The sequence below is a fragment of the Phacochoerus africanus genome, chromosome 1, assembly GCF_016906955.1.
Source record: "Phacochoerus africanus isolate WHEZ1 chromosome 1, ROS_Pafr_v1, whole genome shotgun sequence".
NCBI classification, from domain to species: Eukaryota; Metazoa; Chordata; class Mammalia; order Artiodactyla; family Suidae; genus Phacochoerus; species Phacochoerus africanus.
Genome location: NC_062544.1, coordinates 70056786 through 70082856, shown reverse-complemented (window position 1 = coordinate 70082856; position 26071 = coordinate 70056786). Strand labels below are relative to the sequence as shown.

At 35.4% G+C, this 26071-nt stretch overlaps 1 protein-coding gene across 1 annotated transcript in view; it reads right to left on the bottom strand.

The window, feature by feature from the left end:
- CDH12 (cadherin 12) overlaps window positions 1-26071 on the bottom strand; it is a 285184-nt gene that overhangs the window by 193667 nt on the left and 65446 nt on the right. The window contains exon 2 of the mRNA XM_047754076.1: window positions 16244-16538. Within this exon, the coding sequence (XP_047610032.1) occupies window positions 16244-16538 (295 nt within the window). The remainder of the gene's footprint in view (window positions 1-16243; window positions 16539-26071) is intronic.

Below are 26071 nucleotides of genomic sequence, written 5' to 3'. Positions count from 1 at the left end.
GTGCTCAATATGTTAAGTTTTCCAAAGTGAGGTAGGCTCCATTCCTTGTCTTTGCTGTCATGTTCAGGGACTGCTCTTCTTACTGAACTAATGCTTGGGAGCACCTGTCTTTAAACTCATAATTTAGAGAGCTAAACAGAGTGCTTTCTTTGAAGAGTAAGGACTTCAGACAAACATTGGTATGACCGAGGAGGAAGAGCCTGTGTAATAATGTCCCCAATGGACTCCTACAGTATGTGCTAAATTCTTATACTTCTATTTCTGATTGAAGGGATTTATTTATTTATTTATTTAAGCAAATAATGGCATTTCCAGAAAGTCTTCACTTTTCATAGTATGGGGTATGAACTACTCACCTTTACTGGGATTAACTGCCAGTACTTTTTTTTTTTTTTTTTTTTCCAAGGGCTGCACGCATGGCATATGGAAGTTCCCAGGCTAGGGGTTGATTTGGAGCTGTAGCTGCCAGCCTATACCACATCCACTGCAATGCCAGACCTAAGCCTTGCCTGTGACCTACACCTCAGCTCATGGCAACACTGGATCGTTAACCCACTGAGCAAGGCCAGGGATCAAGCCCAAGTCCTCATGAATACTAGTCAGTTTGTTACCTCTGAGCCATGAGGAGAACTCCCTGTATTTGTTTTTATTATATGCTGAAAATGTTAATATTACATTGTAAAAAAGCTGGATGTTGTCTTCTAATAAAGGGGCTTAAGATAATTCTTTAAAGGCAGTCAAATTACTAGCAGATCCTTTGGATCTATCAGGCCTAGTTTAACTCTTTAGGAAGTCTCTTTCTGTTTTATTTTTAGACATAAGAGATATTTTTTATTGAAGGACATGGCTCTCACTCCTGATTCATGGTCTTTCTGGTGCCTTACATGAACGTGTGAGATGTCCAGTGAAGTCTCTCCCTGCAGCTAGTCTATAACTTCAACATCTCCCTGCCCTGTGTTACCACTGATATCTCAGCTCCATAGTATCTGCTTTCAGCAGGGCTTAAAGAGTAATTCTCTTCATGCAAAGAGCAGCTCTTGGTGAAAATCCCTCCCAAATCCTTACTCTGACTTTTCAGTGCATCTCTGTGCCTCTCTTTACCTCCTACACAAATTCCAGCTACTTCAGCAGTTCTCAAATTGCAGTAACTTCAAGAGTTTCAAACTATAATCTACGTCTCTTGATATTCTTCTTAGATTCCAGTTCCTTGTGTCATGGTAGGAAAAGTGTCCCTAATGAGAGTCCAGCTAATGTGGGACTTGATTCATGTCCTCCCTTCTCTCAAGGATGACAAGCTTGTGCTACTTGTCACAAACATTAAAAAATTGTTTATATATACCGTGAAGATGTGGTATATATACACAACGGAATACTATTCAACCATAAAAAAGAATGACATAATGCCATTTGCAGCAACATGGATGGAACTAGAGAATCTCATACTGAGTGAAATGAGCCAGAAAGACAAAGACAAATACCATATGCTATCACTTATAACTGAAATCTAATATCCAGCACAAATGAACATCTCCACAGAAAAGAAAATCATAGACTTGGAGAATAGACTTGTGGCTGCCAGACAGGAGAGGGAGGGAGTGGGAGGAATCGGGAGCTTGGGATTATCAGATAGATTTACAAGGAGATCCTGCTGAGTAGCATTGAGAGCTATGTCTAGATAGTCATGTTGCAACAGAACAAAGGGTGGGGAAAAAAATGTAATGTATACATGTAAGGATAACTTGATCCCCTTGCTATACAGTGGGAAAAAAACATTTGTTGCCTCATGGAGTTCTCTTGTGGCACTGTGGGTTACGGCTCCTGCATTGTCACTAATACAACTCAGGTTGCTGCTGCAGTATGGATTCAGTCCCTGGTCCAAGAACTTCCACATGCCAAGGGTGTGGCCAAGAAGAAAAACGACAACAAAACTGTTGCCTCATATACAGTGTCCAGTTTTACCATTGTTCATGGTGAAAAGATAAGCCTAATACCAATGATTCTGGTATTGTGGCCAAAGCCAGAAGTCCCTCTGAAACAATTTATGTCCTTCAGAAATTTCTTACTCTCTGTCTGCTAGTAGAACACTTTCCAGTTTCTTACAGTTATATTTTCTAAGTATTAATATTCCACTATTCTGATGGTATTTTGAAACAGAAGAAATATATATGCTCCTTCAGTCTGATTTTATGAATTTGAACAATTAGGACACTACCTTTTTACATCCACCAAACATATTTTTTGAGCAATATTTTATTTTTCCTAATACCTATCATATCTCATTTCCTCTCTTCTGAATCTCTTTTCAAATATTTTGGATGAATGATATGTCATAACAAACACATGTGTTCTTAGAAGGATATGTTTCTAAGTATAGCCTTCTTATGTAACATACTAGTAGCAATTAGAAGAATGAAGATTGAAAAAAAATAATTGAAGACTCTTATCTTTTCCAAATCTAAAACCCTGCAAGAGAAAAAGCTGCTGAAGGAAGAAGGAAAGAACTAGCATTTATTAAAAGCCTTCTAGGGCTTATCTTATTTGTTTTTACAAATAGCATCTCTTTCAATCCTCATAACATATTTTAGTGGCGAATAGTACTTACTGTTTAAGCTTGACAAAAGGAAACACATTTCTAAACATTCCCTTCCCCAACACGTCATTCAATTTGAAACCAGATCATCAGTACTCTACGGTTTATTTTGTTGTTGTTGTTATTGTTATTGTTGTTGTTGTTTGTCTTTTTAGGAGCATATGTTACCTGTGTTACCACTGGTATCTCAGTGCTAGACTACACCATAGCCACAGCAATGCAGGATCCAAGCCACAACTGTGACCTATACCACAGCTTTTGGCAATTCTGGATCCTTAACTCACTGAGCAAGGCCAGGGATAGAACCTGCCTCCTCAAGGATACTAGTCACATTCATTTCCACTGTGCCACGACGGGAGCTCCTAGGGTCTATTTGTTTTCTCTACAATATTCTGCCTTTCTAGAATCATGATTTTCCTTACCATTGTTCTGCAAACACTCTTTCAATCTCGTAATCTTTTAAAAGATATTTTCCACTAGTCTTTGTGAGGAATAAATATTTGGACCCAAAAAATAATCTTTAAAAGTGTTCCTTTTTCTCCTATTTACAAAATAATAATCTTATTCCTGCAGGGAAAAAAATGAACAAACAAACAAACAAAACCCTCTAAAGGCTCTCCCTGGTTTAGAAGTGCTAGACACGCTTCTGTTATGAGGAACTAACATATGAAAACAGTGTTCTTGGTAACTGGCTGTTGAGATCTGTTACTATTCAGATGTCACCTAAATCATAGTTTAAAAAAATGCAAAATAGAATTTCTGTACATCATTTTTAAACAAATTTTTGTACAAAGCTAAGACCCACTAGAAAATAATTCTTTGTAATCCCAGTGGTATTTCTGACGTTTAAAATTCTTTGTTAGTTTAGTTAGATGGCACATTTTTTTTATTATTATTAAGTAAAAGGGATAGGAGAGATTCGTAGTAAAATTTACATGACTGTGTTAAATTCTAGACTATCCATTCTGGTTAATGGGGCAGAAATGAGAATAATGAAAGAGAACTTGGGGAGTTCCCATTGTGGTGCAGCAGAAACAAACTCGACTATTATCTGTAAGGGTGTGGGTTCAATCCCTGGCCTTGCTCAGTGGGTAAAGGATCCGGCATTGCCCTGAGCTGTGTTGTAATTTACAGATGTAGCTTGGATCTGGCATTGTTGTGGCTGTGGTGTAGGATGGCAGCTGAAACTCCAGTTGGACCGCCAGCCTGGGAACTTAAATATGTCTCCTGTTCGGCCCTTGAAAGGCAAAAAAAAAAAAAAGAAAGCAAACAAACAAAAACAACCCCCCAAAAAAGAGAGAGAGAGAACTTAGAATGAACATATTTGACAACAGAAATATAAACATAATGTTATGAGTGATGTTACGAGTGAGTTGCTTCTAACGGAGTCCTTTAGCTAAATAGGCACTTAATATTAGTTACAAAAAAAATTGCTACTTTGGTGATGACAATTTTTTTCAGAAATGGTAATTATATTTTTAAAAATATTTTAAAATGGAAATGTGTTTTCTCCTCTTACAGTAAAGTTTCTACTAAATTCTTGTGATAACAATGTTTTCAGAATAAATCATTTCACTGTCAAACAGTATCTGCTTGATTAAACAAAGGCAAAAGGAGAAGAAAAAGGCATGAAACAAAACCTCTCGATATTCAGGCTGCCACCAATTGCTTTCTTGTCTAATTTGAATTGTGTAGTAGCTAATCATATTTTGGCACTTTCTTGCCATCAAAGCAGTTCATGAAATTATCCCATTACAATGTTTTTCTCAGAGGCAAAATTAACATGGCTGACAATTTAATTGACATGTTTCTTTTACTTCGAGTACCACTGCCAATTAAACAAATTGCACCATATTTCTTATACTTATTTTTGTTAGTTGTTCATAAAATTGTAACCTCTGTTTTGTTTTGCTTTGTTTTTTAAATTTGCAAGTACAATTTCTTTGTCAGAAATGAAAATAGTGCCAACCTTGATAAACTCATCAACCTTACTTTCTGAGGAAGTTTTCTGTAACACTTATTGGGTAGTGATTGTTAGTATTGATTGTTGTTTTTTACTTCAGTTTCAAAGTAATTTTTTTTCTTTCACTGCTTATATCTCAGGCAAAGCACTTATGAATCCTAAGAGATCACATGGGGAAAGAATGTCTCAACCAAATCTACAGTTTCTCTTCTTTCAAATTTCCTAGTTTCAGTTTTGATTTTTTTTTTCATTTATACATATAGCTGTATAACTGAGATAAGAACTATTTCTGGAGGAAAATAAAAAACACTTTCTCATGAACCTTTAGTACCATAGGACCATGCCTAAGTAATTACAACAAATTCAAAGCATTCTTTTCAGCACCAGCTAAAAGATTTCATGCCACATGCAATATTAACTACTTTGGGACTGACTTCTCTTCATATACCCTCTGTTCCTGCCATTTCTTTTTTCTTTCTTTCTTTTTCTCTTTTTGAGGAGGCATTTTCTATAGCAAACACTCATGCATCTCTTTAAAATGTTGACCTTACCTGAACCTCCTCAGCAATACTCAATCCACTCTCATATGGCCCAGCAAACTTTTCCTGTAAAGGAACTGATTGTATATATTTCAGTCTTGACAGGCCATTTGGTCTCTGCTGCCAACTCTGCCACTGCAGTGTGAAAGCAGCCTCAGAGATAATATGTAAATGAGTAAGTGTGACTGAACCCCAATAAAAACAGGAGCCACTTGAGTTCCCCTCACAGACCATAGTTTGCTGCCCCTGCCCTAGACCTTTGGAGTGAAAGCTTTCTGAAGGAAGAGGCTTTGTCTGTTTTTCTCACTGTCCTAACCACAAATTCCCCAAAGCATCTGGTACATAATAGGTATCCCATAAATATCTGAGCTTGTTGAACATACATCTAAAATAAAACCTTTAGCAACATAAAATATTACACGATACGGCAAACACTTGGATTCTGTACAAACCAAAGCTTTTCTGAGTAATTATTTGGCCTGATGATGAATTACTCTGCCTGGAATAATACAGCAGATGCATCTTCTCAATTGAATCAGTGCCACTCTTGATTTTAGAGTGAATTTTGTTAAAATAAACAGATTTTCTAGGCTACTTCCTGGATAGACTTTTTTTTATAGTGACATGCTCTTTACTGTCTTTGAATTGCATGCTGTTGTCATGCTGAGTTATTTCCAGACAGAGATTTCAAGTCTTTCATCATGTTTGGGTTAAAGATCTCATTAACTTAGTAGTCCTTCCACTCTGCCTATCTCTGAGTCTGCTCTTTTGGTGGAATATTTTCACCTTGATTAATGGGTATAATCCATCAGGATCTGGTCGCTTGAAGTTATTTGCCTTCATACTAAGCTTACTTTATACCTCATCTTTATGCCTCAAGACGTTGCACAATGGAAAGCAGAAACAAAAATTATCCTGGAAAACACAGCTGGCAACTATGTGGAATACCCAGCACCAGCAATTGAACTTCAGAGAACTCCTGTTGCCGGCAGGGTTTTATATGGGTGCAACTGCTCTCCTGTGATCACTTATCATAAAGCAAGAAACAATTGAGCCAAGGTAGCTTCTTGCCTGCTTTTGTGTATGAAAAAATAAATAGAGTAAAGCAAATAAGAAAAAAATACCACAGCTGAAAGGCAACTTTAAAGAAAAATGATGTTTATAGCTATCCTGCCAGTAGCTGGCAAAGCAGTTTTTATAAAATGTATTTAATGTTTACAACCACTTGGAGGCTGGGGAAAGAGTAATACTTTGAAAATATGTTTAATGCTTTGAACCACTCAGTGGCCAAGAAGCGACTTCTGCTAACATATATTTAAGGCTTAGAGTCATTTGGTGGTCAGGAAAAAAAGAGAACTTGTTAATTTTTAACATTTATTGCTGATCGGTGGCTGCTAAAGCAACTATCAATACAGGACAGTTTAGGGACACAGTTTATGTTTAGGGACACACTGTCCCGTTACTAAACAATGTCTACGCTTCTCTCAAGGCCACACAAACACTGTCAATAGCATTACCTCTGCAATTGTAGCACTAATAGAAACATAGGAAACAAACAGAGGAATGAAATGCTCCCAGAACACACAGTCATAACATCCTTTGGCCCTGAAAATCGTTCTGCTGTGCTGTGTGCTGTGGACACTTCTCTGCTGACACCAGAGGGATCACCAGGCTTTGCTCAATTTCATCAAATGTGTTAAAGCCACTCAGCAGATTGTAAACCAAAAGTGTAATCTGATAATTGGTGTTTCTTACAAATCAACAGCTTGTCTCTACACATTAAGATAAAAGAATCCTCTAAGCTAAAGTAAATGTAAATTGGGATAGAAAGTCTGTAGTGTTTTTCTATAGACTTGGCATATATTGGACAAAAAGCAATGGTAAATAATGAACTCCTGTGTCATAGGAAGGGTCTATATGGAAGAAGAAAAGAAGTAAGATAATTAATTGGGACCTCTATAAATTAAGCATCCTCCTACTAGTTTCCTGAGTATGATCGTCAAATTATTAACATGATCCTTACCCATTCATTGACTGCATTTTTTCAGGCATTGTGGTAAGTGTTAGACATATATTTTCTCTTTTACTACCTGCAATATACATCTAGGAATCAGGTATTTTTATTTCCCCTTTTTGGTAAGGAAACCACAGCACAATGAGGTCAAATAATCTATGCAAATCCTCACAATTCTCAATAGCAGGGATTTGCACTTTTAACAAGTTCAACTCCCATGTACCATATGGCTAGAACGTGTGTCAACAATTCTGTCCTCTGTCTCTCTGTATAAATCTTTTTTTCATTGACTATAAGATTAGAAAAGATATGTCCCAACATGGGGAAAAAAGATTTCAAAAATCGGTATTTTGATTTTGGATTCTGGCCTTATCAACTACTTCCTAGATCCAATCTTTGGCCTCTCGTATCAAAATTTAGACTCAGCTCAACACATTATGAAGGCAATTCAAGACAAATGAAGGACCTGCAAGTTAAGCATTGTTAATGTATCTGAAAAAAACAACTTGGAGGTAAAGCACTTCTAGAGAGACCCTATGTCTCTTTAAGAATCAAAGTAACTATTTCCTCTTTGTTTATCTTCTAGAATAATTCATTCCTAAAGTCTAGCTCGGGTGGGAAGAGGTAGACTTTTGTCATGGCAGAGATATATGCTTGGAAGTGTTGGGGAGCAGCTCAATAGGTCCTGGAGCCAAAGTGGAGTGAGGAAGGCATCTACTAGAAAGGTTGGAAAGGGGTATCATTAATAAGCATGAGGAATACATCTATGTGTGGGAAGTATAGCTTTGTGTTGGGGTTAGGAGCCCTAATGAGGTGAGCAAAATAGCCAGTGTAGGTGTTCAAAGTTAGAATGGAGTCAGTGTATCTGCAAGGGGTCTAGAAGGGTGATGGCAAAGAAAGATTGTGCTTGATTAAATAAGAAAATATATTAAAGACAACAAGAGCCGGATTTCTCAGTCTTAGAAAATAAAGTTATAAATAATAAAAAGATTAAACAAATCTGGAATAAGTGCTGGTGTTAGATTGGAGTTGAAGATATTGGTGCAAAATCATGGTTTCCAATATATGTAGAAGGATACAGATAAATATTATATATGTACATGTCTATAGATATATTCTTTAGTTATGCCCGCTGAGATGGCCTGGGAGCAATGATATTCCTATAACACAGAGCACACATAGTAACTAGATTTTGGCTTCTAAATATTATTCTCTCTAAGGGTAGGGAGAGAGCTTCTTGGAGAGATAGCTTTCTTCTGGGCTGAAGCAGCAAACATGGAAGACAAATCCCAAATATATCTTTGAGTTCTAAAGTAAGAGATTATTCATTTAATTAAGGATAATGTTGAAAGGATATAAAAAATTTTCACTGGCCAATATTTTTTTTCTTCTCCTGCAGCATATGGAAGTTTTCAGGCCAGAGACTGAATCTGATCTGTAGCTGCAACCTATGCCAAAGCTGTGATAATGCAAGATCCTTTAACTCACTGTGCCTGGAAAGACAGAAATTGTACCTCCACAGCAACCCGGGCTGCTTCAGTCAGATCCTTAATGCACCATGCCACAGGGGGAACTCCTGGCCAATTAATTTCAAAATTAAAATAATGATACCAACAGATTAGAACCAATTTAATAGAAGCCTTGGACCATACAGCTATAAATTAATAGATGAATCATGAAAGTATAATGAGGACTAGATTTTATCTCAAGTTTAAAAATACTTCATGGCCAAACATGTACTACTTACAGAAAAGAAAAAGTAAGTTTACAGAGGAATCATCATCTATTGCAGACAATCTCTAAGATGGACTTCAGTTATGCCTGCCTTCAGTATTCATACCTTGTCTAATCCCTTTCTTTCTAATATGGGTTTTTCAAGTTGATCCCAACAATACATAGACTGTGACAGATGTGATAGAATATTAACTCCAAGACAACAATGACAACAAGCTTGGAAATATTTTCTCCCACATGTGAATCCTCAGGTAAGACCCTATTCCTAATAACTTGAAATCCATGAGTGTTCCTCAAGCAGAGACATCCAGCTAAGCTAAGCTCAAATCCATGTCCCCGACAAACCAAGAGATAATACACATTTTTAGTGTTGAGCCTCTAAACTGTTGGGTAATTTGTTATGCAGTAGTAGACAGTACTAATTTCACGTCTAGCAGTGGGGTATTGCCATAACAAAAACTTAAAATGTGGGAATGGTTTTGCAGTCAGACTGTGGGCTTTACTCTATGGCCAGTAAAAAGTGCCTTGAACACACAGTTTTTTGAATTAGCACTCACTTGGAAGGTTATTCATGTGAGGACTTGCAGGAAAGTAAGAACATTTTATTGGGAACTAGAGGAAGAAAGGTCATTAGCAGTCAGTGACAAATTTAGCAAAACTGTTGCCTGTCTTGATTCATCTAGATGTTAGAAAGCCGACCTAGTAACTTAAAAAAAAAGAAAAAAAAGATCCAGGTCTTGCCTCATTTGAAGATTCCTGGTCTTTCCACATGGCAAATGATGCTAAAATTAAGAAATGGCTTCCAAACAAAGATTAAGTCCAGGATATAGAAAGCGTGCTCAAAAGATAAAATCATGAGAATGACTGTAAAATGCTTTTGTTAGGATCTTAGTAAGATCAAGGATAGTCCACTGGCTTAGTGTCTCATTAAACAAAATTACCTTTTAAGAGATTAATGATATGTATGACTTAAAAATCCTTTCCAGCAAACAATAACCATTCTAAATCCTATAAGGGCTCTGTCACTCAGGCATCTCAGTAGGATCGAAGTAGAGAAGAATTTATATTGAAGAGTTTTTTGCCTAATTTAGTGAACCTGATGAAAACTCGTGGGATAATCATATTGCCTACAATATTCTTAGAAAGAGTTCTTCATGTAGAAACATCACAAGCATGGGCTGAAGGAGGTCAGAGATTGTGAAGAGAAGTCTTTGCACCCATTGAATTCCATTGGCAGGAAGCCAACTAAGAGAGTTGTTTGGTTTCAAGTGCATGCTATATTTCATGAAAAGGAAGTCTAATTCAGAAGGTAGAAACCAAGATTCCAGGCAATTAACTAAGAGCCATGGCAAAATATCCCCAGGCTTTGGACCTAATCAAAGATCATTCAGTATTTACTGCCTAGATTTTTAAAAAATTCATGGTCCAGTTACTCCTTTATTCTGTGCATGTATCCCCCGCCCTTTTAACATAAATGTCTACAGAAGTTATCCTATGCCTATCTCACCATTGTATGTTGGATATATGTGGGGTAAGTAACTGGTCTCTTTAGCATTATGAGTGTACAGATCAAGAGGAAATAAATCTAACAAACCTCATCTGCACTTGGACTTGATTCATAGGGTGAGTTTCTGGATTTTTGACTCCCACAATAAGGGAAAAATAGATTTTATGTGTCCTAGAAAGAGGATGAGTACATGCTGTATGATGTGTCTTTGGGGACCAGATAATGGACTGTGGGAAGCAGACTCTGAGAGGGATCTCAAAGATTCCCGGTTCCATATATTCATGTTCTTGTTTAATTCCATTTTCCGAATGTGCTGGACTTACCTCTAAGAATTAGAATATGGCAGAAATGATGGGATATCATTTTAAAAGTTAGATTACAAATAGGCTTTGATCAGAGATGTTCTTTCTCTCTCAAGTTCTCTCTTCATTAAGCTCATCCTAGGGCCAGGTAGCTGCTGTATTGTGAAGTAGCCCTTTAGAAAGTTCCATGTATCACGTGAGAGAGGCCTGCCAAGAACTGCATAAATAAACATGGAAGCCATTTCCTATCTCCTTTCAATTAAGCCTTTAGATCAGACCATAGCCCCAGCCAATAGCTTGGATGCAACCTCTTGAGAGACCTTGAGTCAAAGGTACTCAGCTAAGCCACTCTTAGATGTCCATGATCCTGTGATATAATAAATGCTTGTTATTTTACATTGCTAAGTTTTTAGTTAACGTTTTATGCAGCAATAGATAACTAACACACAACCTTCATTAAGTAATACAAATGAACATCGTTAGTAGTAGGACTAATTAAAACCATATTCGATCTGATAGAATGCCACGTTGCCTCTGTGATATATCAAAAAAAAAGATACATTCCTGAATTTTCACATGACAAAACATCAGACAAATTCAATAGAAGGGATAATCTGAGAAATAACTAGCCAGAAATTTTCAAGGTTGTTAGAGCTATGAAAGTCAAGAAAAGTCAAAGAATTTTTCCAGATTGAAAGAAAGTAAAGAGATCTGGCATTTAAATGTGGTATGTAATTTTGACCTTGAACATTCTATTATATAAGACACTGGAGACAATTGATGAAGCTTGAATAGAGTCTAAGGATTAGATTGTAGTAATGTATTAATGTTAATTTCCTGATTCAATTTGATTTGACTTGATTTATTTTTAACTATGCTCACAGCATGCAGAAGTTCCCAGGCCAGAGATCAAATCTGCACCACAACTGGCACCTGAGCCACAGCAGTGACAATGCCAGATCCTTAATCTACTAGGCCACCAGGGAACTCCTTAACTTCCTGATTTTAATAATTATATTTTGGTTGTTTGAGAAGAATACCTCTATTTGTAGAAAACAGCCAACATTCTTTCTCCGGTCACCTGGCAAAGACTATGCTCATGGGGCATACACAGAAACCAATGACAGTTTGCCTGTTTATCCTATATTAATTGAGTTGTTCTATGTGGCCATGCCTGGCTCATATGATAGAACTATTAGCTTTATCATTTCTTTTTTTTTTCTTCTTCTTTTTTTTTTTGGTCTGTCTTTTTAGGGCCGCATCCATAGCATATGGAGGTTCCCAGGCTAGGGGTCCAATTGGAGCTGTAGCCATTGGCCTACACCACAGCCACAGCAATGCCAGATTCTTAACCCACTGAGTGAGGCCAGGGATCGAACCCGCAACCTCATGGTTCCTAGTTGGATTCATTTCCTCTGCACCACGATGGGAACTCCATGATTTATCTTTTCTTGATTTGTCTTTCTATGTCACTTCTGTGAAAGCAAAGAAGCGTGAAGACTTACATATGTTTAAAAATAATAATAATGATGTAATAAATCAATGTTCAGTATAGTCATAGTCTCCCTTACTTCCTTCTTGGAGTTGGACTATTAAGTAAGACCATGTAGAAAATATCATTTGTTTAATAATCTACCAAAACCTCCACCATCAATTCCATCTAGGAATTTATCCAAAAACGTCACGTAAAAACAAAATTCAATTCATAAAAAAAACACAGGGTAGTACTTGCTATGTACTATTTTATGAAGCTAATGTGTAATTCTCTTTAGGTGTATTCTGTTTTATTTAACTTTTTCTAAACATTTTTAAAGTCAGTGGGTAAGAGATACCCATTCATCAGATTTTGTTTTAAGCATGGAGTCCTATCCTCAAATTATAATATTTACACAATAATATAGCATTCATTTCAAAGTCTTAACAAACTCATCTGAGATTGAAAACTAAATTTTAAAGTTTCCCGCAAATTTTAGAAACAGTAACTCTAGAAAAAGGATATAATTGATTGCAATTAATTTTGTTCTAAAGATCCTGAGAGTTATTCCTACTTTCTGATACATAGAAGTTAAATTTTTACAGAAAAAATAAAGATCAAATAGTAAATGATACCACACAGAGATATTCTAATAGTTAAATAAAACAGGGAATGCAAATCTCGATTAGGTCACCTGGCCCCTGACTGTTGCTCAGGAAATGATAGATCTTAACACACACTTACTATGCACAGTTGACATCTATAAAATATGTCTTAGGGACCTGGTTATGAATAATCCAATCAGCAGCCTCAAAATGGCTCAGCTCAGGCAGCAGAAGATAATACATGTATGAATATGGATTTAAAGATGTTAAACCTGTCAGCACGCTAGGAAAAGTAAATTAAACTGCATACTACTGAAGCATAATCATCAGATATTAAAGAGGGCACATTACTGTAATTCACTGTTACTCTAGTGATCTTAAAGAATTAAGACCGCATTCATAATGGCCAAATTTGTCTCCAAGGAGAAACTTTGAGTTGGAGAATATCTGGATCATTAAGAAATTTCCTTAGGTCAGAGGAAAAGCACTTTGTCTGTGAATATTACTTTCATGGCGCATTAGATGGAGCACAAGTTAGTAACAAAGTGACCTTTCTCTTAAACAGTTCATAGATTCACTAGAATTCTCTTCAACTTTCGGGAACTAAATATATTCCATAGTCTTGTAAGTCTTAAATATTGGTTTGAAATCTCTACCCACCCTGCTCACCACCACCCTCCCTTTGTAGAGTTATACTTTTTTATAATTTTCATATGAGTTCATTTTTAGTCTAGGTTTAATTGTTCATCATATTTTTGGATGTACAATCCATTATTACTAAATGGGTATTTGCTTGATAGACTCTTTTTTGACTTTTTGTATTACAAAATAAACTGTTTTACTATATGTATTTTTAAATTGGTTGAGTTTTCTCTTTTATTAAAAATGAAATAGCAACATTCTCAATTACTGGAAAAGGAGAGTTATTTCCTTGAGAATACCTCAAACATGCATATGCAAAACCAACAGTGAGATTTGCCACAACAGCTATACTGTCCAGTTCACCATGGTAGCTTCTATCTGGTCTTGACTAACAGTTATTTTAATAGCCCAAGGAAAATGATACAGAGACAGGAATTGCCTAGAAGAGATGTGGGAAAAGAAAGTATAGAAAAGAATAATCATTGGACAAAGTAAGAAGGGTGTGCTTGGGAATGGACTTCAAGTGCTTCAGGGACATAAATGTGAGGTCTGGATGCACAGAAGGTTTTGGTTAGCTTTAAGTTAAGGAGGTAAAAACTGAAACAATAAACACTGCAAATCTACCTTGGTCTCCTATTACTGGGAGTTTTGGATGTAAGCACATAGGTAGGATTCCTGGGGATGGCAAAGGTAGAGGGTGATAGCTATGTAATTTCTAATATTTAATTTGTTAGTGATGTTTATGCTTCTCAGTGTTTATTTGAAAAGGGCATACTGTGTAAATGTAGTCCAAGAACACCGGGGTGAACTCACAGCATATGATATGGTTCCATTTTCGAAAGAAATACTCCTCTATTAATACCAAAATACTAAAAAGGGAGGGTGCATTGAAAAGCAGCTCAGGTATTTACTGAGGTATCTTGAATAACCCATGAGGAATTTTGGTAGTGGCACATGGCAAAACATTTTAAGGGACCTATTCTTCCATAGATCTTTTTGATAACTCTGAAAACTCATAGCAACACAGCAAAATATCTCACCCAGTAAAAGCTGGGACCACTTTGTTCTCTCACTCACCTACCCTTGGCCTGATTTTCCAGATTTATTTCTCTCTTCAGGCACTAGCTGCAACTCCTTATATAAGGGATCAGCTCTGCAGCCCTCTCCTTTATCCTAAATTGGCACAGTGTAAAACCTAATTGTTTATCCGGTAAGACCAATTTTTCTAATACTGTAGAGGATACGTATATTTGCTTTAAAGATACTGTTTCAGTAATAAACAGTCACTAAAGGTCATAAATTAATGTAAATATTTCTAATTTACATGAAGTATGCACCAGGTTAAAGTATGTGTATATTGAACTTCATTGTCTTACTTTTCCTTAAAATACATTCATTTCCCCCCTCCCCCTGGAAAATGAAGACAGTTTTTTTAAAAAAGCTCTTCCCATTTTCAGGGACTACTTTCTAATAAGACATCTTCCCAATCGTACTTCTACATCTCTAGCAATCATAGCCCTGAATAAAAGAGGCAGCTCAAAAAAAAAAAAAAAGAAATGTAGCAGAAACTGAATAAAAGATTTGCAGCCCCGAGTATGCACACAAAAATTTTAAATCGAAGTGAACTCTTCTGAGCTGATTTCTTAGGTCAAGGAGAGAATATGGTCTTTGAATGCCTGATAAGGTCACAGGCACAATTTCAAGCGCATTTATGGTAAATCCATGTGACAACTCCTACAGTCACTAACCTGCTTCTACCCTCAGGGTAGTCTGTGCAATCTTCTTTGCATGTCTGGGATGGATATAGGGGCAGCTGAAGCCCTGTGAGAAATGTCAGACTTAGGAAATATTAACAACGGCTCACATACGTGAGTTTCAAGTTCAAACCCAGAAGTGATGAGGAGCTTTATCTTACAAATGTGCTGAAAACCAGAAGTTTCTATGAAATAAATTGAGGTATCGGCAGTGGTGCCTGAGAAATAAAAGTTATAACTCAAAATTGGTGTTAAAGCTGGAACCCTTAACTCACTGATCTTAAAGTACATATTATAGGACTTTTGTAAATTTAGGTTATTGACCCATGAATTTAGATTATATTTAAATTATTAAGAACAGTCAAGCTACTATAGCCTAATAGTAAATTTATTCTAGTAATGACTTTATAATGATCTTTGCTCTCCAGTATGGAATAACTACTATGAGGGACTTAACAGCCACAGAGGGCACAGTATCTTTTTGCAGAATCTCTATAGAAAGCTGCAAAGAATGCAACACATCCCTTTCTGAACCACTTTCAGACTCAGATGCAATACATGCTTTGGATAATTTATTTTGAACCAAGAATTACTATTTGGTATTTGGTGTGTACACTTACCTCCAGCACTAGGTAGGCATCTGAATTTGTAATAACCATCAATTTCAGCACAGAGTTATGCACATAAAATGCAAAGGAATTCCATGAATTCAGGAGATGCAAAGATTGTAAAAGAGTGAAGAAAGAATGTTATATAGCATAGATATTTATGTATCTATTTGTACATTTAGAGTGGAGAGGAGGAAAATAAAAACTAAGTAGATAAAAAAAATCTGAGGGGTTTCCTATGTGGCTTGATGAGTTAAGGATCCAGGAGTTTTCACTGCTGTAGCTCTGATCTCTGCTTTGGCCTGGGTTCAAATCCTGGCCTGGGAACTTCTGCATGCTGAGGGTGTGGCCAAAAAAAAAAAAAAGTTGAAAAGCAAATGAAATTAGTTGTATCCTCCACAATGCAAGAATAGTCTTCTGGGTTACAAATGAGACATTTATGTCAGCCTGCAGAAAATAAATGTTGAAAAGAACTCGCAACATTTGACAGAATTTTGATTTGCCTACTCACCCACAGGAGACATTTCTGGAACACTAGCGATGTAAGGTCCATCCAAAAACTTTGGCTCATTATCGTTAATATCCTGCACTTTGATGATAAATTCTGATTCAGGCTCCAGGGGCTTCCTGGTTTCTATGTCCACAGCCTGAGCGCGAAGTGTGTAGAAAGGTTTTTCTTCTCTATCCAGGCTCCTTATTGCATGAATGTCCCCTGTAGTTTCATCAATTGTAAAAACGGTGCCAGCGCCATCTCCTGAGAGGGTGTATTTAACAGTGCCCTCTCCCTTATCTAAGTCAGAATGGAGCTTTAAGGAGAGGGAGAAAGAGGTGGGGAAAGAGGGAAGAAAGAAACACAATTAAAATGATGGTCCCATGTTAAAAAGACATACTTGCAGTATAATAAATCTTATTATTCTCTTTTTCCTTTTTCCTTTTTTTCACCGACTTTTTGATTATAAACATTTTACACACACAAAAACAATGCTGAAAAACATATGATGGACATCTATAAACACCTATATATCTCAGAGGTTCCTCTATTTACCTTTTAATCTTATAATACAGACTTTTTACTTATCACATAGATAGATCACATAGCTACCTTTCATTCATTCTCCTGTCAATCCATCTTATTTCTCCAAGCATTTCAGAGGTCAGAAGTACACCCTCAAATACATCAACATGCATAAATACAACTGTTTTGAATATTTGTACTTATTTTATGTACTTTAGGGGATAAATTTTTCATAAAAATGAAACTAAGTGTACTTATTTTTTTATTTTAAATGATCATTGTAATGAAAATAAATTTGCTTATATATATTAAATCATAAAACTTCCAAATATCCTGAAGATAGAATTTGATGATGGAAACCCAGTGAGAGAGAAGATAAAGAAAACCTGCGAGTTCCTGTTGTGGCTCTGCGGAAATGAATCTGACTAGTATCCATGAGGACACAGGTTCAATCCCTAGCCTTGCTCAGCGGGTTAAGGATCTGGCATTAGTGTGAGGTGTGGTGAAGGTCACAGATGTGGCTCAGATCTGGCATTGCTGTGGCATAGGTCAGCAGCTATAGCTCTGATTCAACCCTTAGCCTGGGAACCTCCATTTGAGGTGGGTATGGCTTTAAAAATACAAAAAAAAAAAAAAGAAGAAAGAAAGAAAAAAAGAAAAAAGATAAAGAAAACCTCAGAAAACATTGAGTCTTTTCCATTGAAAGGATAAGAGAGTTTTGGTGTATCGGGAAGATTTCAGATACATATCGTGGGGTATCCCATTTTAAGACTTAATTCTCAATGAGTTATTCAATATTACTCACTTATTCTATCCAAAGGATGGGTAGAATAACTGATTTTCCTTTTTTCTGGGGGGGACACACCTGTGGCATATGGAAATTTGGGGGCTTTTAACATGCTTGGCCACAGTGGGAATTACTGATTATCTTTTAAAATTCACAAACAAATGGCTAGCTCTATTTGAAATCTTATAAAAATAGAAAAGTTTTGAATTTCTCATAATTTCTTTTAAAATTCAATACATACGTACCTCATTATAACATGGCATAGAATAAGATACACATAAATATCATAGGGGAGGGGACAAAAAGAATATAAATTATCATTGTAATATTATAAATCAGTGTTTTTCAAAATAGAGTTCGAGTTAATATAAGACAGACATAGTCTTGGAGATCTATAAGTTGTTTAAGAATAAATACATATATGATATAAACATTTCATTATACATTATTCTCTAAAAATATACTATTACATATATTTTATAAATAATATAGATTTATATTCTATCTAAATTATGAAGACTACATATTCTTATAAAAATATATATATTGCTTTTCATCCAGACAAAGATCTAAAATATTTTATACTATTCTCACTCATTTAGGTACAGGCCACAGATTTCAATGTCCAAATTTTTATATTTAAAATTTCATTCCAGAAGTTCCCGTTGTGGCTCAGAGGGTTAAGAACATGAAACTGTCTCTCTGAGGATGTGGGTTTGGTTACTGGCCTTGCTCATTAGGTTAAGGATCTGGCGTTGTCAAAAGCTGCGGAGTAGTTCACAGATGTAGTGGGGATCCAGTGTTGCCATGGCTGTTGCCTAGGCCGGCAGATTCTCCACCCCTAGCCCAGGAACCTCCATGTGTGGCCGTTAAAAAAAAAAAAAAAAAAAAAAAAAAAGCTCATTCCTGTCAACAGATCAGTCAAAGGAAAAATGTTAAACTTTTAGAGTATCCATAGCCATTTGGGCTGTGCTTTAAAATTTTCATACAAACATAGCTCTCTCACAAAATTTTGTGGCTAAGGATGAGTTCTCTTTTTCTCAATGTTTCAACACTGCTGGAAAGCTTTGAAAATATTTTAAATTATATACATATCCTTTGCAAATAGGATTTCTGTGCATTAGTATTAGTAATATTAAAATACAAAAACATAAACTCAACCGCGATTACATCTTTGCTCTTAAACTCAACATTCTGCTTTAGGTTTAGTAAAAGAAGATCATCCTTTAATAAGTTATTAAAATGGATTTATTCATTTTGCAAATTTGTATTTACTTCAAATTGCTATGAAAGTATGATTGCATAAGATCATAAGCAAATAATTTATTCCAGGTAAATTATATAATTTAAAAAAACCATAAAGGTCAGCAGGTTTTGATTTTTCATTAAAAGTTTCTGTATATTTTACTCAAGTCTAAGGAAAATTGCTATGAATGACAGGAAGATGTTTTTTCCTCCTAATTTTTTATAAACTGCTAGGAAGCTTAGGAAGTTTCAAGTGTAAAATCATGCTGTAGATAAAAGTTCTTTGAACTTAGGAATTTCAAATTACAAATTTCATCTACACTATTAAAGATATTCAACACAGTGGGCATTGCTTTTGCTTTCAAATTATCTAAAGATATGAGACAGGCAAAGACCCAATGCAAAAGCTATGACTTTATAAACTGGATCCATTTTGCCAAAGGCTCCAAAGAATATGTGGTAATACTGTGGGAAGTAAGTGAAAATTCTAAGTAGATTTTTTACAATGTGATCCAAGTGTAGTTACCAAAAAAGATCTTCATTTAGCTAAAATTAGAACTGCTTCCTTTTCAAACTGACATTAGAATAAAAACACAAATGTGTTTTCAGCTGTATCAAAGATCCAAATTAAATTCTGTTGCTGCTACTCCATACACTTCTACCTTTCCCTTCCAATTTAAAGTTAGGTTTTACAGAGATTAAAGCTTCAGAAAATATATGTGAAAATATGTTAAAATGTGAACTGAAAATGAGGTTGATGAATGTCAAATTCTTAAGAGGATTAGAATGGTTATAGCGGTTCATTGCATGATAAGACCTTAAAAAAGATCACTTGTAACATCCAGCATTGACAGGCAATGTTTAAAATTAGATATTTGGTATTGATTAAATCCAGCACATGGGTGACTAGACAAAAGTAAACGTATTTTTCCAATGTCAATTCTAACATTAAATAAATGATGCTGGCCTGATATCGGGTATTAGAATTTTCTTTGGATACCATATAAAACAATCTGAACTGGGAATACTATAAATGAACATGAAAATTCCCATCATCCTCTTACTTCCTTTGTCATTTCATACACTTTTTGTTATATGTATACACACATATATTCATATGTAAATATATACATATCTGAAAGGGCATACTATATGAATATGTTTATATATGTTTTATATGTATATATAATATTCTCTGATTATAAATACATATACTCCTGATATAAAAAGAGAAATGAGTCAATATTTTCTATAACAACATACTGTAATCATGTTCAATGTAATTCTAAATTCTTCAGAATTATTTTTTAATGACTCCATTACATTCGGTCAAGGAAGCTGAATGATGCAACGAGTTTCCCTTATCTTTTCATAAATGATGTAATGAATACTTGTGTGTTTTCCTGTTTAATTCCTTAATAAACAGGTAAATATATATAAAAAGAATAATTATCATTACCAGAAATATAATTATTTTTATGAATCAAGAGATTTTGAATCTTGAATGATTCCTGAACTTGATTTCCATAGATGAAATCAGTTTCTTAAATGTTTCAGCAGTGCAACTCAGGCTTCGCTTGAATTGAGAAGCTACTTCTTAGTGTCATTTGCATTTTGAAAGCTAAAGATTACGGAAGAAGGAATCACCTCTTGAGCTTTAACTCTGGGTTGTGTTAACTATGAACAATCACGTGATGCCTTTTTACACAGCAGCTTTAAACTGCATGTACAGCAAGCTAATAATCCCACAAGGATAAAATTATTTCCCTTTAGAGCCATTTAAAAATAGCAGCAAGAAATGTTTCTTATTCCAATTACTTTTTTAAAAAAGCTGTTTCTGAGTAGGTGCTGACTATATTTACTGGCTGAGTTAGCCAACTCCAATAATATCATCTTTTAGTATCGATACTTAAAATAAAATTTCTCCCAGAAACAGAGTTCCATAAATGGTGAACATAGAAATATGCACTGTCCAGGCACTTGTTTTGTAGAAGTGGTGTTGTTATTTTCTGATATTTTCCAAGTCATCTCAGATGGAGCGTGAAAATGAGATGCCAAGAGAGTCTTAAAAAAGATACTGAGGACTAGCTTCAGAGTGTAAGCAAATCTGAATTTCAGTGCCTAAAAGTTTTGAGAAAGCTAATTTAAAGTTAAGTGTTTACTAGCATCTTTCTGATTATATTTTAGAAATTGCTACAGAAAAAAAAAGAAATTTATTCTTATTTTCTCTGGGTTGAAAAGTGCACATAAAATGGAAAATGTTTTATATCCCTATATCCAACAGTGATTTTATTTCCATTTGCTATTTGTCAGGATAAGGGCTGGTTACCAGGCATGAGGAGGATATGAAATGTGTTGGGAGGAAAAAAATGTATGATTTTGAAAAGTTTTGCTGGAAAAATCAAAAAATTATATTCAACAAATATTTGATTTGGTGTATGTAGCTGCAAATTACTTATATTAATTGTGTGTCTATAGGTACTATGGTACACCACATACTATTGTATAACCTGCTTTTTAGATGGATTATATTATAAACAATTTGCTGTATCAGTAAGTATGAGTTTATTATGCCTAAGTTAATCACAAGTATTTTAATCAAAGTATTACATTGAAATAGCTAAAATCGAAGTATGGAAGAGCTAGAAATGCCCAATTTTGCCCTCCTTTTCTCAGCCTCATTCACTAGGGAAATCACTTTTTTAACTCTTTCTGTTGGATGCTTACAAAAACCACATAAGCAGATGTTTGCTAAATGAATGACTGTTGTAACAGTATCTCTGTATCAATTTAAATAATGGTTGTTGACTTGTCTCTCTTTCTTCAATACAGTTGTAATTATTTTACTTGTTATGAATGAAGCATTAGGCTAAATAGTTTATGTATACCTGTTTCTGAATTCAGTTCAATCATAGTACATAACTGTATTAAATCTTTACAGTCCCCCTTAAAACTCCTTCCCTTTCTCACACCCAAGTTATGTTGTGTGTATTACACAGAATTAGGAATAGATGTGTCAATTTGGTCTCTTTTTAAAGGTAAGCTACAGTGGTTAATTGTATGTAGCTAAACTGGGCCACAGGATGCCCAGACATTTGATCAAAGACTATTTTGGTGTATCAATAAGAATATTCCTGGATTAGAATAATATTTGAAATAACAGACTGAGTAAAGCAGATTGTTGTCCCTTATGTCGTGGGCCTCACCCAATCACTTGAAGACCTGAATAGAACAAAAAAGCTGACCCTTCCATGAATAAGGGGGAACTCCTCCTGCCTGAAGGCCTTCAAGTAGGAACACTGGTTCTTATCCTCCCTCCAGATTTGAACTAAAACCCCAGTTCTTCTGAATCAAGCCTGTTGGCCTTTGCAATAGAATGGTACTATCAGCTCTCCTGGGTCTCCAGCTTGCTGACTGCAAATCTTGGAACTTATCAGTCTGCATAATTGTACAAGCCAATTCCTGATAACAAATAAATGTATATCCTATGGGCTGTTTTTCTGGAGAATCCTGATTAATACATAGTCTTCTAAGATTTGTCCATCAGTTGATGTTAAAACATAAGATAAATGAAACAAAACACTCTTTTAATAATTATAATAATGTAATAATTATAATAATGTGCATATTTTTGTTCCAAATAACATACAATGCTTATATGATTACTATATTTTCATTTTGCATATGCAGTTTTCTTGAGATATCTTTTTTTCTATTATTTGCTTTTTTCTTACCTTTAAGTTCACCCCATTTCTCAGGACCAGCATCAAATCTCTTCTTCACAACACATGGTCAGGCCACCTCTTTCTTTTTACTGTAAACTATAACTTTTGAATGATTTTCAACCTGGAATTTTTCCTTATTTTTCTCCTGGACTGAAAGACTATTTCTTGGATTTTATATCTTCTTCTACATTAGTTTTACTAATTTGTTCGCTGCCACCAATCTCCCATAACTTTTTTTTTTCTTCAAATTTATGGCTGTACCTGCAGCATATGGAAGTCCCCGGGGCCAGGGATCAAGTCGGAGTTGCAACTGTGACCTACACCACAGCCGCAGCAATACAGGATCTGTAACCTACTGCACCAAGCTGGGGACGGAACCCACATCTCCACAGTGACCCAAGCCACTGCAATCAGATTCTTAACCCACTGTGCCATAGCAGGAACTCCACAGGTTGAATTTATTGAATATAGTTTTGTGCTAGGACGAATAGAAAGATAATTAATCCTTCCTTTTAATTTCAGATATTTGGTTGGGGGCATTCTGACCACAATTGGATTTTACCACTGCCTTAATTCTTTCCAGATACTCTACAGAATTTGTTTTTAAAAAGTTTCTTTACTGTTTATATTTTGTTCATTTATGTCTGGATTCCATGCATTATAATGCAGGTGGGAGGAATTCTATATACAGATTCCCAGCTAATCTCTGTGTTTTACCCTGAATGTCATTCTCCTTTTCTCTTAATCATTGGCATTTTTGAGTCTTTTTCAGAATTACCTCTCCTGAGGTAGAGCTCTCTCGAAATAAATGCTTGTAAGTGGCTTCTTTGAACCTATCTTACCAACCACCAATTCTTCACCCACTTATCAATTATAGAAATTGGCTACACTCTCTGATGCCCTCCACACCATCTCAATCAGAACTATACCCATCATCATCCAATAACAAGCCGTATTTAATTTTCTCTTCTTATCTCCCCAGATACTTTTTAGGTTTTTTTTAATTTTTTTGAACATAGATCCAAACAAACTTCAGTAATTGCGTTTGGATTTTTTGTTTTTATTTTCTAAGTTTAAAAGAATCACGCATATTAATATTAATTATTTTCTTGTCATTATCTATTTTAATTTAATTTTTATTTTATATTGGAGTATAGTTGATTTGCAGTGTTGTTTTTGTTTCAGGTGCACAGCAAAGTTATTCAGTTATACGTGTACATATATCCATTCTTTTCTTTTTTCTTTTTAGGGTGCACCGATGGCATATGTAAGTTCCCAGACTAGGGGTCCCATTGGAGGTGCAGCTGCCAGCCTATGCCACAACCACAGTAATGCATATCTGAGTTGCATCTGTGACCTATGCAGCAGCTTGCAGCAATGCCAGATCCTTAACCCACTCATCGAGGTCAAGGATTGAACCTACATCCTCATGGATACTAGTCAGGTTCTTAACCTCCTGAGCCACAAAGGGAACTCCCCATATATTCATTCTTTTTCAGATTCTTTTCCCATCCAGGTTATTACAGAATATTGAGTAGAGTTCCCTGTGATACACAGTAGGTCCCTGTTGAGGATCTATTTTATATACAGTAGTGTTTATATGTTTATCTCAAACTCCTACTTTATTCATCTACTACAACTTTTCCCTTTGGTAAAAATAAGTTTGTTTTTGAAGTCTGTGAATCTATTTCTGTTTGCATCATTTTTAAAATTCTACATATAAGTCATATATGATATGTGTCTTTCTCTGCCAGACTTAATTCACTTAGTACAAGAATCTCTAGTCCATTCATGTTGCTGCAAATGGCATTATTTCGTTTTTTATGGCTGGGTAATATTCCATTGTATGTAGGTACTACATCTTTATCCATTCCTCTGTTGATGGACATTTAGGCTGTTTCCATGTCTTGGGCATTGTAAATAGTGCTGCAATGAACATTGTGACACATGTATCTTTTCAAATTATGATTTATCTGGATATACGCCCAGGAGTGGGAATCCTAGATCATATGATAGTTCTATATTTAGTTTTTTAAAGAACCTCTATACTGTTCTCCATAGTGTCTGCACCAATTTGCATTCCCACCAACGGTGTAGGGGGGCTCCCTTTTCTCTGCTTCCTCTACAGCAGTTGGACTTTTTTGTGAGGGCTGTATTGATGGGTGTGAGGTGAGTAATTACAGGAGTTTTGATTTGCATTTCTCTAATAATTAGTGATGTTGAGCATCTTTTCATGTTCTTTTTGGCCATCTGTCTTCTTTGGAGAAATGTCTATTTAGATCTTCTCACCACTATCTTTTTTAGAGAACTATGCGTCCATTCTTAATTTATCTACCACAACAAGAAACTTCCTTATGTGTTCCTAAATTTTCAATATTCTATCTTAGAATACTGTTTATTCAGTTTTAAAATACATGCCAGCAAATGTGGTAGCACAACAGTATTCCCTACTTAATGTTGAGATCCTTGTAGCACAAATTACAGATGTATTCTGCCAGTCATCTCTATTCTATAAACACATTCAGTCTAAGGGGAAGTTTCCTTGTGCAGAATGTGCCTCAGTAAATTTTGGTGTAATAACAGCATGTAAGTGGTACTATGTATTTCTGGTTTTAAAATCCATGATTATGATGGCTATAGAATGGTTTAGTATTATGCTGCAGCAGTTAGTGTGTTAGATAGGAAGTAATATTATAATTTTATTTACATACAGGATTCATTCAAATAAACTGGCTAAAATGAGTATGAGTATTTTATGTGAGTTTCTTTGGCCAAAATCATTTCATTATGTGCAAAACAAACTACTTTTGCAACGTTCTCCTTGGTGAACATAAAATACTCAGTGTGTCCTCTTTTGTAGTTGTGTAGTTCTCAGGAACATCACAGTGGCCATTGCTTCAGCTACACAGTGATTAGATCATGTTTAAGACATTGTTTATTCTGAAAGCCTTCTCACTCAAATCTGGAACAAGACAGGGATGCCCACTCTCACCACTGCTCTTCAACATAGTTTTGGAAGTCCTAGCCACAGCAATCAGACAAACAAAAGAAATAAAAGGCATCCATATAGGAAGAGAAGAGATCAAACTGTCACTTTATGCAGATGACATGATACTATGCAGAGAAAACCCTAAGGACTCAACCCCAAAACTGCTTGAACTGATTCATAAATTCAGCAAAGTAGCAGGATATAAGGTTAACATTCAGAAGTCAGTTGCATTTCTGTATACCAGCAATGAACTATTAGAAAAGGAATACAAAAATATAATACCTTTTAAAATTGCACCTCACAAAATCAAATACCTCGGAATACACCTGACCAAGGAGGTAAAGGACCTATATGCCGAGAACTATAAAACTTTAATCAAAGAAATCAAAGAAGATGTAAAGAAATGGAAAGATATTCCATGTTCCTGGATTGGAAAAATCAATATTGTAAAAATGGCCATACTACCCAAAGCAATCTACAGATTCAATGCAATCCCTATCAAATTACCCAGGACATTTTTCACAGAACTAGAACAAACAATCCAAACATTTATATGGAACTACAAAAGACCCAGAATC